Source organism: Globicephala melas, chromosome 19 (assembly GCF_963455315.2).
Source record: "Globicephala melas chromosome 19, mGloMel1.2, whole genome shotgun sequence".
In the NCBI taxonomy this organism is placed as follows: domain Eukaryota; kingdom Metazoa; phylum Chordata; class Mammalia; order Artiodactyla; family Delphinidae; genus Globicephala; species Globicephala melas.
The window spans coordinates 50158759-50176179 of NC_083332.1; the positions used below are offsets into that span (position 1 = coordinate 50158759).

Below are 17421 nucleotides of genomic sequence, written 5' to 3' on the forward strand. Positions count from 1 at the left end.
TAACAAATGACACATAATGTGCTAAGAGTCCTGATTTTGGAGAATCTAAGCGTCATGAAATTGCAGCTCCCACCCGCGAAGGTCGTTACCTTTTATTTTTATCGTGCTGGTCACGCTCTCGCTCACGAGGATCACTGTAGGTCAGACTCCCAAATCGGATTTCTTCTGGTGAGGACTCTCCCCAGGGTGAAGATATGTGCTCTGTCTCTCTTCCCACTGAAAAAAATCAAATGGAAAGAGAAGATGAAAATCAGAGAAGGCATGGAAATACCTGAAAACTCTCATAATGTACTTGTGTCCAATTTACTCCCTGGAAGAAAGATAAGCTAAGTTGAAGATCCTGAGAAATGGAACTAAACAGAACACTTTCTTAGCCTTACCTTTTTGTCTAGGTGTTTACTATTAAGGTAACTTGATAATTAAGTACACACATAATGATTAAGCAAATTATGGTAGAGATGATGTAGACTGTTAGGCAGGCATTACTTATAAAAACTCTTTAAATGACATGAGAAAATGCTCATGACAAAATCAAAAATGGAACACAAAAACCACAAATATAGAATGACCCCCCCACACACACACAAAGATTGGAAGAAAATGTTCTGGAATGTTAACAGATGTTATTTCTAGGTGGGGGAATCAATGATTACTATTTTCTCCACTAATGCTTTTTGTTTTGTTTTTCTTCACTGGGCAAATAGTACTTTTGTAATCAACAAAACTAAGATCATTTTTAAAAAGAAATTTAAAATATCCAGAAAACACAAATACACTTCCTCGTTAAACAGACCTTTACGGCCACCTGGAACCAGGCTCAGCTTTATTTCTCTACCTTGAAGGAGGTACGTGGGGAGAGGGAGGTAACAGGAAGTGGCAGATGATTGGGAAAGGGGCTTGTGCAGGAGAAAGGATAAGGGTTAGCGTTTGTGGGGGGACACTGGGAAGTCCCACTGTCAGTTTCTTAAGGTTACAAGATGGAAAGCAACCCAGCAAGGCAGAGAGACCAGAAACCAGCCTGTTCAAACACGAAAAGCCCAGACCTTGCTGACTACAGTATCCCCATCATATTCAATTTAAAGGGCAATGAGGTGGGGGGGGCTTCCCTGGTGGTGCAGTGGTTAAGAATCCGCCTGCCAATGCAGGGGACACGGGTCCGAGTTCTGGTCTGGGAAGATTCCACATGCCACAGAGCAACTAAGCCTGTGCGCCACAACTACTGAGCCTGCGCTCTAGAGCCCATGAGCCACAACTACTGAGCCTGTGTGCCACAACTACTGAAGCCCATGCACCTAGAGCCCATGCTCTGCAACAAGAGAAGCCACCGCAATGAGAAGCCTGCGCACCGCAACAGAGTAGCTCCCGCTTGCCGCAAGTAGAGAAAGCCTGCGTGCAGCAACGAAAACCCAACGCAGCCATAAATAAATACATTAATTAATTAATTAATTAATTTTTTTAAAAAAAGGGCAAAGAGGGGGAATTCCCTGGCGGTCCAGTGGTTAAGACTCCAAGCTTCCACTGCAGCGGGCCCAGGTTCGATCCCTGGTCGGGGAACTAAGATGAACTAAGATCCCGCAAGCTTCGCGGCGCACTCTGTGTGTGTGTGTGTGTGTGTGTGTGTGTGTGTGTGTGTGTGTGTGTGTGTGTGTGTGTGTGTGTGAATGAGAAACAAGGAAAAATATGGAGAGTATTCATCAAGTAAAGATTACATATTAAATCGCACACCACATTTAGAGTATAAAAACCCAGCATGGAAACTAACACACCACTGTAAAGCAATTATACTCCAATAAAGATGTTTAAAAAAAAACAAAAAAACCCAGCGTGGGCTAAGGCCATACCAACCTATGTTCCAGCCACCAGTGTTGAATCCTGGGTCGGACATACTCGAGCAGGAACCAGAGGATGTAAAGCTGGGCTGCAGAGCAAACAGGAGCAGTGTGAGAGTGCCATTCCCCATGACGGCGACCTCTGGGAAAAGTCAAACTCACACCAGGAAACCCCCAACTTACGTATCGACTGTGGGACACCACAAGGTTAGATGAGCGGCTGGGAAAAGGCCCGAAGGGGTTTGGTATCCCCTGCGGCCGAGACTGGGCTTCAAACACACTGCAGAGCATAGCCAACGTCTGCACGTCCCGGAGCCGGCAGTAATGAGCCAGCCTGGAGAGAAAGGGGGCAGGAGAGGAGAAGTCACGAGAAGGCCAGGGGGAAGGATGACTGTCACGACAGCGGCGGGTTGTTGCCATCAGGGTCGGATGTCAGAATTTTTTTTTAAATTTATATTATTGAAGGATAGTTGATTTACAGTGTTGTGTCAATTTCTACTGTACAGCCAAGTTCTTCAGTTATACATATATATACATTCTTTTTCATACTCTTTTCCATTATCATTTATATAGAATGGATAAACCACAAGGTCCTACTGTATAGCACAGGGAACTATATCCTGTGATAAACCATAAAGGAAGGGAGAATTCTTGATTCTGCCTCCAAAGCCCCCATCAGGAACGAGGGCTTTCTGCAGATCCGGGGGCGTGATCGACTTTGAGTTTGGCTAAATTTGTTTTGGAATAACATGTATCTGAGTATGACACATGACCTAGATATAACCAATCTGAAAGCTCCTAGCTGGCAACCAGGCCTGGGCTCAGACTTGAATGGAGCTTCTTCAAGAATTAAGGAGACTCAGCTCACATCTGAGTGAGGCCATACATGCTCTCTCGGCCTCCCCAACTCCAAGGAGGCATCACACTGCTTCCTGGAGGGGTTCTATGTCCTCCATTCATATGACCTAAGGCTACATGGAGGTGCTCAGAGAGCACGGTGCCACCACAGTATGGGGAGCAGGTCACAGACTCGGGAGGTGGCATTATGAGTCTGAGCTATTAAGTAAGAACAACAGGGGATAGTTTTACCTTTTAGGTCCTCACATCCCCTTTGCTCCTTTCAGTACAACTGTGCTAGACAGAATGTGAGGTAGAGATCCCAGGGACTTGACACTTTCCTACCAAGCAATGTCTAATAGTTTTAAGGTGTTTTCACACTATCTCATGAGCCTCATATGAAGTGGGTAGAACAAGCACCATGAGCAACCTGAAGCATAAGCATGTGTCCCAGGTCTGGCCTCAACGAGTAGGTAAAGCAAACCTCCACCTGAAGGAAGGAGCGCTTTTCCATCTCTCTGTCAGGACCTGGGCCTCCCTGTCTTGGAACCTCAAGTGGTCTTTCCTGGTTGTGAATCATTCTGCACACTGTATTTCCAGTTTGCCATATTTCAGTGCAATAAATCAAACACAAACTCAAGGTTTTCATAAACTGTCTAACAGGGTGAATGCATCGTGGCCTTTGGAAAACACGAAGGCCAACGTGCAATTCTCTAACCTGCTCTCAGGGGCGAGATTCTATAGCACCCAAGAAACTTTCTACCTCAAGAACTCAAACTCCTGTGTTCAGACTGATGTACTTCTGGGCCAAAGCATAACTCTCTCAAGGACACATGAGTCCCAAAGCCTTGTTATAAATGACAAATACGGTATAATTCCTTCTGCTCTAAGAAGTGAGTTCTGTACAGAAATTATAGCAGCCCTAAAAGGAAGGGTCTCACTTCCTCTTCTCATGCCTCAGGCCTTTGTACTTTTCTCTTAGACAAAAACACTGAAAGTGTTTACAGACCTAAAATTGACATCACTCATTTTCCTCACTTTTAGCGCTCAAAACCTACAGGGACTCCAGTAGCTGTCGCCCAAATGGATGTCGAGCCCAGGGTGTTTCCAAATCTGGGTCAGACTTCGGACCGAGGCAAAGATCCGTAGCTACTGTAGCCAGCGACCAAACCTGCACAGATCAAAGAGAAATACCCACACTCAGACTGGTGAGCACAGGACCGCGAACCACGAAAGAACCCCACCTCCTCCTCCACACACAGCCTAAAGCCTTGCTACTCTGGGGGCGGCCAAAGCTGGGAGCTTACTGAAATGCAGAGTCTGACACCCCACTCCAGACCTACTGAAGCAGAATTTGCATTTTAGCAAGATTCTCGGGGGACTTGTGTGCACATGTGAGAAACACCAGCCTTGAAGGCTTTTATGAAGCAGATGACAGAGGAATGACACCATGCAACAACTTCCCTGCATGGTCTATTTAACCACTGACTCATGTGACTTTTTCTGCTGCTTCATTAGTGAACTGGCAGGGAGAAAAAAATGCATTTGGTATCACACTTAAGATTGTCCTTTGCCCAAATAATGAAAAACCTTCCATTACAAAAGTTTCATTATATTCTCTGAAGTTACAGAAAAATAGGCCAAGAAAAAATAGACTCGGCTTTCTTTTGGTTGACATCAAATCTGAGGAATATCCCCAAACTTGAAACCTCACGGGGCTTGGAGTCCTCAAGCAGAAACTAATGTCCATGACGTGTCTATTAGATCCAAGATTTAGCACACACTAAATGTAAATACATCACACCATCAACAGAGTCCCCTCCCCTCTATACCTTTAAAAATGGAATACTGGGGACTTCCCTGGTGGTCCAGCGGTTAAGACTCTGTGTTCCTAATGCAGGGGGCCCAGGTTCGATCCCTGGTCAGGGAACTAGATCCCACATGTGTGCCACAACTAAGAGCCCACACGCTGCAACTAAGCAGCCCGCATGCTGCTACTAAAAGATCCCACACGCTGCAACTAAGACCCGGCACAGCCAAATAAATAAATAAATATATATATTTTTAATGGAATATTATTTTGGGGAAATCTTTCTTACTAGCAATATATCACTGTATGCCCACCAACTGGAAAACACTACTAGACTCTGAGAAAAACCCGAAAGGAAGAAGATACAGATTTTGAATCAAAGAGTTTAAAATAGAAGGAAAAAAAGAATAAGCAAATAAAAATACTGAAAAACAGGTATAGAAACACATCAGATATGTTAAAAAAATCAATTAAATTGTGTGGCTCCAGTGTACTTAAATAACCCCCACAAGTATTGGTTCAAAAGAAAAATACTCATTTCTATGATCAATGGACCACCTGGATGGTTGCTGGAAGAAGTTCATAGGTTTCTGGGATAGGAAAGGATGTTTACTACCCTGGCTGACAACTTGGGCCCATTATTTCCTCACTTGTAATACACGTTTCCTAAGCGCCTTCAACAGAAATAGTTGACAGGTTTATTCCTGTAACTCTAGGCAAAACAGTACACACATCATCTTCAATATGTGCAAAAAGAACAACAACAAAAAATTCTCCAAGCATTTGCACTGGCGTCATTTCCAGTCCGTTAAGGAAGACCACACCACAATGATGACTGCAACTGCAAGAACAGCAGCAATAATTTGCCACATACTGGGTATTTACATCTACCAGATACAGGTATGGAAACTGTATGCATATTACCTTATTTAGTTCTCATAAGGACCTTAGAAGTATTGTTCCTATTTTATAGTTGAGGAAACTGAAGTTCAGAATGATTAGGTAGCTGCCTAGGATCACACAACATGAAAGGGACAGAGCCCAGATGTAAACCCAGGTATGTCTGAACCCCAGGGAAGGGTCTTTCCACTTCACTCGGACTAGCCTGAACTTCCAAATCAACCCTGCCATAAAAGTCCTAAAAACTTAAAAGAAAAAAAAAAAAAACACTTTAGGAAGTAATTTTTCCTCAGATAATGTTTTTTCAGCACGTGAACCAATCTTCTCGTCAACCCTATGAGGCAATTATTCTCTTGGGTCTCATCTGACCAATATACAGAGGCTGAGAGAGTCAGAAATACTTGGCCCAGTGTTACACCATTACGTAGCAGAGTCGGGCTGACGCCTCCTGTTAGAAATTCCCCACTATTTCCACTACTCTGTTTTGCCTTCTTAGTGTTTGCAGAATTTTAGGTGGCTGGGTCCTTAGAGAAACAGATTAAATCCATGACTCTAAGTTTCACTTAAAAGGGTTTGCAGCAGAGACTTGACGGTGTTTACTAGGAGACAAAAGGAAATCTTAGGGATTTTTCAATCAGATAAAAATCAAGGGGCGGCCTTAGCTCTGGGTCATTTGGAGGGTTACAAGGAAAAAACTGAGCAGATAGGACAGCAGCTCATAGTTTCCATTGCTCAATCTAATCCTCATACTAAAGAATAAAAGATGCAATAGAGGCAGAACATAGATTAGTGGTTGGCGAGGGCTGGATGGGGGAAGGGGGGCTTGAGCAGTGACAAGGGGTGTGGGGTGCCTTTACAGGGTAAAGGAAATGTTCCAAAATTGTTTATGGTGATGATTGCAAAATGCTGTGAATATACTAAAAGCCACTGAATGGTACATCTTAAATGTGTAAATTGCATGGTCTATGGACTATAATCTCAATAAAACAGTTTAAAAAAAAAAACACCAGGAATTCCCTGGTGGTCCAGTGGTTGGGAATCCACGCTTTCACTGTGGAGGGGGCCCAGGTTCGATCCCTAGTCAGGGAACTAAGATCCCGCAAGTCGCGTGGCACAGCCAAACAAACAAAAATAAATAAATAACTAAAAAACAAAAAACCTCACCAATATAGGAGCAACTTGCTTAAGCACTGATGTGTTTCTGCAAAGATGAAGGAAATTTTAATTCTTGTAATATTACACCTTGTTTTAAAACTGAATGTGTCTCTATCTTAAGGAATGCCTTGGTAAACCTTTTATGAAATGAAGCATTTTTAAAAGTAAAAAACAAACAAAACAGAACTGAGGGTGTAAATGGCAAAGATAAAGACGTCCAAATTTACGTACTAACAATCACCCTGCCCTAGAATAGAAAAGGGATGTTATAAAAACACTTAGTAAATGCTTTAGGACCTCCTCAACTAAGCACTAATAAGAAAAACATCTAAGGGATTTAAAAAGCTGCTCTAGCCCTACAGTTTGGCAAAGAAAATGGGAAAGAAATTACAAAATAGGAGGTACACCTTGAAATGTCACTAAACCACAACAATAAAGTGAAAGGAACCTGCTCCAAGAGAAAAATCCAGATCTCCAACAAAAGGAATGGAAAATACCTGGACGAGATCCTTCCTTCCAACAAGCAAGGCAGAAGTGGCATTCTTCTGACATGTTTCTTGAATATCATTCACATTCAATCTGAAATTTAAGAAGAATTAAAAAGTTTCTTTCCAGTTGACTTCTAAATCAATTACTCCTGGTTTAACAAATAAAGTAAAAACTGCCTCTTTGGTTGTCACTCAAAATGTTTTATTCGTATTGGCCTTAAGCTCCCTTTCTACGTAACATGGAGAAAAAGCTTACCTACAGCTGATGTTACACTGTGAGTTCAGGCCTGGGGAAGGTGAAATTGCTTACCTCTTCGAAGTCAGGAAAGGAGGCCAGATTCAAAGAACAATTTGCCAGCTAGCTTTTCTGGGGAGTTCCCCAGGCTTAAGGGTTGAATAAAAATTGATTTAGATATGTATAATGCTGACTGCAGTTTCTAACAAGGAGTAATGTGTTGTACATAAACAACAAAATAAGTATTTTTTATTATGTGTTCAAGTTCAGGAAGAAGGGGAACCACAGGTCAGCAGCTTCTGTGTGCCTGTCACCCACCTTCCAGCTCCCTTCAACCAAAGTAGCTCTGCTTTTAAACTGTTTTACATATTAAGTACAGGAGGCAGAATCCTGAGACTGTGCCCGAGATTGCTGGCCCCTGCTTTACAGGCCTTGTATAAACCCTCCCTTTAAACGGGGTCAAGACCAGTCAATACTGATGACATATCACTCCTGTAATTGTCAACAGGGAGATTCTCCTGGGTGGGCCTGACCTAATCAGATGAGACCTTAGAAAGACAGTGAAGCATCAGTGAGACACTTCTGCTGGTCTTGGAGAAGATGAAATTCCCTGAGTTCTCCGGCTGCAAGGAACTGAATTCTGCTAACAACCTGAATGAGTTTGGAAGAGGACCCTGAGCATTGGTTAAGACCACCACGCGGCTGACTTCATAATTTCAGCCTGGGGAGACCAGAGCAAGGAACCAGGTAAGCCATGCCCAGACTCCTGACCCAGAGAAGCTTTGAGATAATAAATGTGTGTTGTTTAAACACTAGGTCTGTGGTAACTTGCTATGCAGCAGAAGAAAGCTAATGCACTGGGCCTCTTCTAAAAAGGATTCCAGTATCTCAAAAACTAAAATAAACAGGGAGTTCCCCAGTGGCCTAGTGATTAGGATTCCAGGCTTTCAACTGCCTGGGTTCAATCCCTCGTCAGAGAACTGAGATCCTGCAAGGCACGGCCAAAAAATAAAATAAACGACTTTGATATTCATATCTAAGTGGGAAGCACGGCATAGTTGAAATTCTGAACTTACATGTATAGTTCTCCCAATGACTTGTGAACAGGAAGAAGGCAGGCAATATCCTGAATGATCACTTTCCCAGCAGCCTTGATTGGTCGATTCCCAGAGTCCGATCCCTCACGCTTACTTTTCCATCTCCTTGATTTCTGGGGGAAATGACAAGATATAACTAATGGGGACTTCGATGAATGGAAACCTACATTTGCAGAGCACACCATAGTTGGGTCATTGGTAATTTGCAGAGACCTTGCATTACATCATGCCCACAATTATATGAATCAGCATCTGTAGAAAATAAAAGGATGACAAAGGGCATTGAGCTCATGGCCCAGAATCCTAAGAGGAAAATAAGCACCTACTGCAGTGCTATATACATTCTGCAGGTGCTCAAAAACACCTTGAAGCCAGAATTTAAAAAAGAAAGAACAGCAAGTAAATAAGTTAGTAAAGACCACAAAAATGTGGGAGAAGAGCAACTTTTAAGGTTGGGTTCAGCCCTAGGTTCAAATTCTTGCTTGAAACTAATTAAAGTTTTTTTTTTCTTTCCTTTTCAGACAATTTAAATTGGATTTGTTGAAATTTAATTCAGACACAGCAGTGTGGGATCTGCAAACTTTCATCTATGGGAGGCAGACACAGAAACTGAGCAGCTCAAGAAAAGTTACCCTGTCTTCCCTAGCCCATTTGAATTATTTCTAAAAGTGATCATTTAGAATGTCAAAAATACCTGAGCAGAGGGACCTGGGTAATGGATGTGGAAGATCATAAGCAATTATCCTATTTCCCCAGAGCCTTCCCTACAAATGGCTACAGAGGAGCCTGTATGTGGGAAATGAGAGATGTCCTGGAAAATGAGAATTATGAGAGTGTAGCCCCATCTGGTATCTTCAAAATGACGACCAGCCAAGGGAGCAATATTCTATTTTATTTTATTGCCAGAAGTTAGAAAGGGGGTCGCCAAAGTGATTCATCTCAGGAGGGAAGTGACATATTTATTAACAAAGGAGGCAAAAGGAACCAGTGAAAGGGCCCAGTAATGTGGAGTCAGAAAACCAAGTCTTACTGGTCTTATTAACACATGCCCTGTCTCATTGCGATCCCAGGCACGTTCCTTTTTTGTGGTGAATTCAGGCTTGTGTCACTCTCTCTTTGCTCACTGGTAACTCTGGGCTCCTGATAAGCTCTGTGGTTCCAATCTCACAAGGTTAATCAGGGGACAATGAAAAGGTGAGATTGCAAAGTGTCAACTGAAAAAGTGCAATTTAAAAATCTGTAATTATTATAAATGTCCATAAACTCTCGGGCATGTAGAGTATATTATTATTTAGATGGTTCATAGATAAATTCGTTTTCCACCAGTGATTTTGATACAATCACTCTTCCATAAATCAGTCATGGTCTATATCCAGGCATTTCTGACCGTTCACGTCCCATCTAACGCCCAAAGTTGTTCAACGCACGTAACTTCCCATAGGATTAGTAAGCGGCATGGAACCTGCTAAACCCAGGACACCCGGACTCAGTGCATGGCAGGTAAATGTAGATGTTTAGCTAAAGTATTTGAATTGTTCAACATCGTTTGTAAATACATATGCTATCAATTTGGAATCTTAACCTATTTGGTCTTAGAAGCAGTTCAGTTACTATGTATCCATACACAAGTCATTATTCTGCAACACAAGAGGAAACTGCATCTATTCTTGGGGGCTAGTAGCCCTTCAATTCTCTGCTGGCCTTGGTTATTTTCTAAAGAAGAACTGTGATGTGGGTGCAAGTAAGGGGTGAGTGTGCTAACGAGAAAAACGGCCTGTCAGGATGGGCTGGAGCCAGGCCAGCGTTTACTGACATTAGACTGTGCTGTCACACGTGCCCTGAGCACTAGGACCAGTTTTACAGAGAGTAACTCAGCATACACCGACCCTGCAGTGATGGGACGGCACAACATGGTTAACTAGAACACGGAGGGCATCAGTCCATAAACTCACTTCACTGTGACTTTTATCCAGACCTCTGGAAGTTTAAGAATCCCGGGAAATTACATACCCACAAGGCCCCACATAATTCGTCATCTCCAATGACATTTAGGGTACTGGATTTTTTTTTAAAGGCAGAAAGAAAAGATCTACATTCAAAAGATTCCATCTGGAATCAAATAGGATCCATCTAATTGGGTCTTCCAGGTTTGTTGAAAGGCTTCTAAAACAGTTCCAGGCACTGACTCTGGCTCCTTATTACAAAGAGAAAATAAGAAGCCCTTCAACAACTGAGCAATTCACGACAGATCCGTTTAACTGAACAGTGGAAACCAATGGACACCTCGTGAGGGATGGGGTCTACAGCTTTCAGACCACACTGGAAACATCCACAGTTGCCTGACTTTTTAAGCAAACCCAATGAAAGCATAATATTAAGGCCCATGTGCCCAAAGTGGTTCATTTGCAAATAGACTAGTTCACGTCAGAATGTTTTTCCTAGCAGACTTGAAATATTTCTAAAAAGGATCATTTTCAGAATGTCAAAAATACTTGAGCAGAGGGACCTGGGTAATGGATGTAGAAGAAGATCACGAGCAATTATCCTATTTCCCCAGAGCCTTCTCTACAATGGCCAGAGAGGAGCCTGTATTTGGGAAATGAGAGACGCCCTGGACTTCACCAATGAGGCTGTGAGCTTACTCAAGGCCACACTCCTAAGAGCTCAGCTTTGAACACAGGTTCTCAGGCTGCTAAGCCCATACTTGTTAACCTGCTTTTAAGAGTATGATTTTAAATTAAAAAGGGGGGAAAATTAAGTCCTGACTAAGTTACCTGTTAATATGTAAATAGTTTGATCCATATAAAAACAGATCCATTTCTGCATATACAGAGATCACCTGATTCCAGTGAGGGCTGTCCAACACACCACTGTCTACAATTACTCACTTCTGAAGTCACTTCTCTGCCAAGCGCTGCTGAGCCAGAGCAACGTGCAGACGCAAGGAGCTCCTGTGGCTACAGGGCTTAACACGCCAGGCTCAGGCCAAGGTGCTGTGTTCCAGGCCAGGCTCATGAGCCTGAACCTCGCGCCGTTTAACTTCCTTTTTGGATTTGTTAGGATTCGACACATTCAGAGAAAAGAAAACTCAGGGTCCCAAGAGACGTCTCAGGGCTCTTCTCCCATTTGCAGTCTTGGGTGACAGAGATTGGCAGAAACGGGCCTGTGTGAGTCATCAATAAGTCCTGGATGAAAATGTGAAGATAGTGGTCTGGGCAGCTTTCTGCAACTACCCTTCACAGAATTACAGAAGTCACTGTCTGTATTTCCTGGGACTTCCTTGTCAGCTTCTGGAGACACCAGGCTTCCAGGTGCTTCTCTGTTTGCTCTGTGCTGATGCACAGGTGGTGCTTTACGGACCTCGATAAGCTGCCTTAGAGCCTACAATAGGAGGAGATTCCCTAACACAGGATCACCCTCATGATAGCTGCCACCAAGAATCGAAGTGTGAAAGCAATTAAGGGACAGCTGTTTTTGTTCATTTAATCCAGCAAGGAATAACTATAAAACATTATAAAAAATCTTTAAGGGGGGGGTCACAAAATATTTTTTCTTCAAACTTGGAGGTTGATGGCTTTTAAACATGAACTATCTCCCCTTCAGGCTATGGAGGTCACTCAGTAAACCTGTCTCACGGCAAATTATTCTGGGGATTCAAATCCAACAAGGCTGCCTAAACAAAGATGTGGTAGATCTCAAATCAGGTGTCAGGGCCTAGGACCCAGGTGCTCCCTAAGAAGCACGGAGTGTTTCCTCTAGTGTTCTGGCAACAAAAATGGTTCATACCTCATCCACACCTTCCCAAGATTTCTTTGCCTTAGTATCTTGCTGGAGATTTTAGAATAACCTCTCTAGTCTGAGCACCTGTCAGGTGACGACAATGACACACCGGGATGAGGTGTGGCTGACCTTTCCAGGTGAGAAAAGGGCACAGGGGCCCTAAAGCCCCCTAAAACCTCCTGCATTGCTCCAGTCCCACTCTGACGGGCTTAAATGTGGATACGTTTCTGTGCAGTAAAATCGGTACCTCTGGGAGGTGAAGGACTCTGCACTTCTCTTAGGTCATCTCAATGCCCCATCGATAGAAAACACCCCTTCCCCACAGATTCCATGAGCAGGGATCGAGGGAGGAGAGACAAAGCAAGACAGACAAGTTATCACACAATGAGACTGGGATGCTCCTCTGAACAGACCAAGAAGGTGTTCATGGAATTACGGGAAACAGGACAGGGAGGATCGGGGTGGGGAGGGAGGGGCGGTAGGAGCGGGGAGACACTGGTGCAGAGAGCACTGAATGACAACCAATAGCCAGCTTGCGACTGAACCACCAGTGTTACTGCTACAATCGGAGGCAACATCGATGGCAATAAATGGGTTAAATGTAAAAACAGCCCAAGAATAAGCCACCAACTGCTTCGCAGCAACCCCGTCGACAATGCATAATCATCAGCAGAGTGGGCAGTGAGTCAAAATGAGTTCCTCTTTAAATAGCAGCAGGAGCAGGGACTTCTGGAAAAATCCGTGGAAACGCAGCAGTTGGGTTGGTAGGACAGGCTTTCTGAGGAAAGATGGCCATGGAGGCAGCTCCACCCCCAGGTTGTTGGGCAGCAGTGGAACTTGCTAATCAAGGTTCCTGATTTCAACCGGTTTTTATATGAAAAGGTTATAGGACTATGCCCCTAATTTTTTTTTTTGTTTTTTACACCAAATGAAACGTACACAAAAGCCTCAAAGCTGCCTTGTACAGCCTGAGGTCACCATGGCACGACTGAAACACAAAGGGGGTGGGAGAGGAAGACAGAAGAGGAGAGAGTAAGCAAGAGAAAAGGAAGAGAAGATGTCCATTGCAGAGGTTTTATTGTCAATGCAAAATACTGATGGCAAGGAAAAAATTTGTTCCAGGAAATTCCCAAAGGATTAAAATCTAGCTTCGGTGTCATGCCAATGAAGCAGGTGGGCACCTCCCTCTTTGAACTCGAGCAAGACGATAAAAACGGAGACAAAATGGTAGAAGCCTCTTATATCTTCCTCTGCTGCCCCGCCATGCCAAAGGTAGGCTTTTGAAAGCTCTGTGAAATTATACAAATACTCCAAGTGAAATCAGGTGAGCTAAAGGCTTATCACTGGGGTTCTTTCCAAGAAATCCAGCATTCAGCTTCATATTCAAAGAAGTCCATTCACAATCCTTAACGATATCAGTATTCACCCATTTGAAACTGATAGAACCAGGAGGCAGTCCTTGGTGCCTGACTCCCAAGAGTGAGAAATTGATTATGCTGGTCCTGAAAACCAGCCAGCCTGTCATTTCAGGTTCCTCAAAGCCAGGCAGGTGGCATTTTATTCTTGGGCCTTTGGGCAGAGACAGGATTAGTTAAGGAGAGCATTTGCACAGCGCACAGTACCGGGAAGTCGTTAATTGCTTGTATGGACCAACGTCGCCGGGCAGAGCGAGGAGACATCTGTGCGTGAAAACGTTACACCCACGAGGAGGGAAGAAAAACACCAAGAAAATTAAAAGGGAAAAAATATAGAATAAAATGAAAGCTTCCCATACATCTGATGGATTCAAAGGTACCATAATATACTGCAAAATTGGGATGGGAATGACTGAAAAATCTGAAACTCAGCACAGCAGTATTTAGATTCCGTCACCCCCCTCCCAACCCATCACACTCCATACACAGCTTCAATGCCGTTGTCCTTTAGTCGGAAACACATTTCAAGGTATCAGGAGGCTGACATCCACACAGCTCTGACAGAGGAACTACGACGGAGATTTGTGGTTCTCTTACAAGAATTAAGATCGTAAGAAACAGGTGGAGGGACTTCCCTGGCGGTCCAGAGGTTAAGACTCCACGCTTCCAATGCAGGGGATGCGGGTTCCATCCCTGGTCGGGAACTAGGATCCCTCATGCTGCGCTAAGACCCACACAGGCCAGCGCAGCCAAAAAAAAAGGAAACAGGTGGAGAACTCTGCTTCCCCTTCAAAAGCATACGTATGTGCGAGAAGCTTCTCATTCCTAAAAAGGAAGAAGTTCCTCAAGAGATTCAACACCGAATTGTTTTTGGTGTGTGGCTGGGGGGGGTGGGGCACGCCAGGGAAACTGAAGTCTTGACCTTGGGACTGCAGGACCATCCTCAGAGTGGTGCCACGAGGAAGTGAGAGCCTGAGAGAACTGAAGGGTGATGCTCCCCAGGGCTCTTGCTAACCACGGGAGCATCAGTGTGAAACTGGGAGCATACAACACTGTTTCGCAAAATCAGAAATTACTCTATTAACTTCAAGGCCTCCTCAGTTATTTACATTAAAGCTATTTTAGTGATGTCAACTGAAGTGAATGTGGGAAGCTGCAAAAATTTTTAAATGTTTACAGGGCAATGCCTGATGTTTATCTTAAGTCCTGGGCCTTCTGATTTACCCTAAGAATAAACAATATTTCATCAGCTATTAACAGATGGTCCAGTTACCAAATGAATGTTAGCATCTCTCTGTGCTTTCTAACTTCTTATATGAAATTTAATGGTTTTATTAATTTATTTTTACATCTCTCACATTTAAAAAAATTTTAAGAGCAAACACTGGAATTCCATCTGGAGAACCTCTGGGTGATATAACAAGATGACCTAAGTAGGGCAGGGTAAAAACACAAAAACAAGAAAAATGAGTATTAGTCCCCAGTGGCTCTAGGAAGATATTTCTGCAATCTCCAAAATACTCTATAATTCTTTCATTGTTATACTTTAATGCAGTTATATTCTTTTCCTTTCTTCTTACTCATTTAAAGCTCTCAGGGGTAGAGATCTGAACAAGAATAAAAGTATGCAGGAGAAAAAAAAAAGTATGCAGGAGATAAAATTTGGGCTGAAAATGAAGACTTAAGCACAGAGAAATTTAGTACACTGGAATCGTTTCCAGGACAAAAGTAATAAAAGTGATATTATTTGACATTTGAAACTAGACACCCAGGAATCAGAAAATACTTCTCGAGGGATAAAACTGTTATCGTGTCCTCTGTGAGGAAAATAAGATGGCCATATTTCATTCCTGTAATTCCTTCCCCATGCCGTATGTAAATGGGATGGACGTGAACAAGCTTCAAGGAGAGTTTACAAGTTTATTTTAGATTCATCACAAAATAACTGACTGACCAGTTATTGATAACTGATTTTAACTTCTTACTAGGCTGAACCATGTGAAACTTTTTCTTAAGGTCAAAAATGCTCAAATATCAGCAGTTTCATATGATTTAACCTAATAATTACTATGTGTCATACATTAAAATGTGCCTCCCTCTCCCAGGGCTTCTAGGGTTCTTGGAATAGTCTATGTCTTGGAACAGTCTATTTCCTGTGATTGCTAATTGACTGAATTATAGACCTATGATTTGTGAACTTTTCTGCACATAGGCTATACATCAATATAAAAGTTTCATATGAAATTATAATAAAACTACCTCCTCCCCACCTTATTCGCTCACTGTCTGAAATACAATTCAGAGACCACTTACTATGTCATTCTAGGGGACTACAATGGCCTGTTTTCTGGGGAGAAGCAGCACACTGGGAATCACCCCAAAGTGAAATATCACAATCCTTCCTCCACGCCCCAGCATATCCTGTCTGATAAGAGCTAATTATCTATATGCCTTTGTTCCCTCTTCATGATTACAGTGTGTTTGTCGTAAAAGAGAGTCCAGACCATCAAAAATATAAATGTAGGCCTTACAAAGGCTTCTGCATTAGGAGAGGCTCCTTCTTGGAACTGGAGTTATTTTGATGAAACACGACCTTTACACACTATCACAGGGTCAAAAGTGCAAGTCCCAGCTATGCTGCCCAATCTGAACCCAAGCACGAGAAGCACGGGGCATGATGCAAAGGGGAATTCAGAACTGCCTCTTTGACTAACAGGTCTCCTCAACCTGGCCCTGGTGCTAAAGAAAATTCCCACATTTATTCAACCTTGAGTTTGTTTAGCTACTACATCAATAATAAAATGCCTTAGTTCCAACCAGTTTATCAAAGCTTCTCACCAGTTACTCGCTAGCTTGCAGAAAAAGAAAAAAAAAATTTTTTTTTGAATGTAAAGGACTTGGGAAGATAAAAGTGTTCTAAGAAGTTCTGTGACAGGTGCAGGACAGGGCGGGGTGGGGGGAGGCAGCGGTGGGGTGGAGAACTCCGTCAGAGATGCAAAGAAAGGGACTATGGAGCTGGCCAGAAAGGCAACCAAAAAATCATTTTCCCTGTTTGACTGAAGGTTTTGCCCAAGACTGGTCATGCCTCAAGCATCAGTTCCTGCCACTCATTGGTCACATACAACCCTAAGACCTGACAAAGTCAGCGACAGCCAACATCATGCAAACCAGGAAGGTTAGACACTACACTGTAATCAAAGTGAAGACACCTCCAACACCTGCTGGAAATTGGGGTTTTATTTTAAATAACTCAATTTTTAACAAAAAAACAAATTTTAATTATAGTCAATCCATCATTTCTCAATTAGTGGGAGAGCAACAAAGAATTCCTAAGGACTGAGTTTGTGAGTAGCTCAGTGGTAACCAGTTAATACATCATGTCAGTTAAAAGACAGTTTAAGCCAGACTCAACCTGATAACACAGAAAGTTCTCAGAATCATTCCCACGCTCTGCCGATATTCTCTACACTGTCATCACCAAAGGCTTCTGACAGCTTAATAGCTACTGTAGGGACGATGAGTTCCTTAAGAACCCAGGAACAGAAGGACAGTTTCAGGTGATTTTTGTATAAACCGGTCCATTCAAATGGGTACTTCGGTGCAGACTTTGTGAAAGTATAAAACCTCTTAGAGGTCAACTTGAAAACTTCCCACAACTATGAAGTTCCAAATATATCAGGATCCCAAGCCTTCTGAAGCATCCCTTAATTTGGTGACAAATATCAGAATACCCAGGAAGACTTGAAGCTACATAATTCTATCTCAGAGGATGGGAATCGACTTCATGTATGGGGATCACAGGACAGGGTTAAAGGGGAGGGAAGAGTACGGATTATAACAACCAACCACCCCTCCCCCTCCTATATAATTTACAG

General features: G+C 43.0%; 1 protein-coding gene and 1 non-coding gene across 10 annotated transcripts in view; one reads left to right on the forward strand and one right to left on the reverse strand.

The window, feature by feature from the left end:
- WDR59 (WD repeat domain 59) overlaps nt 1–17421 on the reverse strand; it is a 124575-nt gene that overhangs the window by 50175 nt on the left and 56979 nt on the right. For 8 of the 9 annotated variants that reach the window (XR_009559875.1, XM_060288287.1, XM_060288288.1 and 5 more), the window contains 7 exons: nt 13754–13810; nt 8331–8464; nt 7029–7110; nt 3725–3837; nt 2013–2163; nt 1846–1918; nt 90–216 (listed from right to left, as the gene is read on the reverse strand). Coding sequence is in view for 8 of the 9 variants with exons in the window: in XM_060288287.1 (XP_060144270.1) it covers nt 90–216; nt 1846–1918; nt 2013–2163; nt 3725–3837; nt 7029–7110; nt 8331–8464; nt 13754–13810 (737 nt within the window). In the remaining variant the exon portion in view is untranslated. The remainder of the gene's footprint in view (nt 1–89; nt 217–1845; nt 1919–2012; nt 2164–3724; nt 3838–7028; nt 7111–8330; nt 8465–13753; nt 13811–17421) is intronic. The other variant, XM_030863352.2, reaches the window with a different exon arrangement.
- Nucleotides 4524–4596, forward strand: TRNAR-CCU (transfer RNA arginine (anticodon CCU)). The gene has a single exon. It is a non-coding gene; the product is annotated as a tRNA-Arg (tRNA).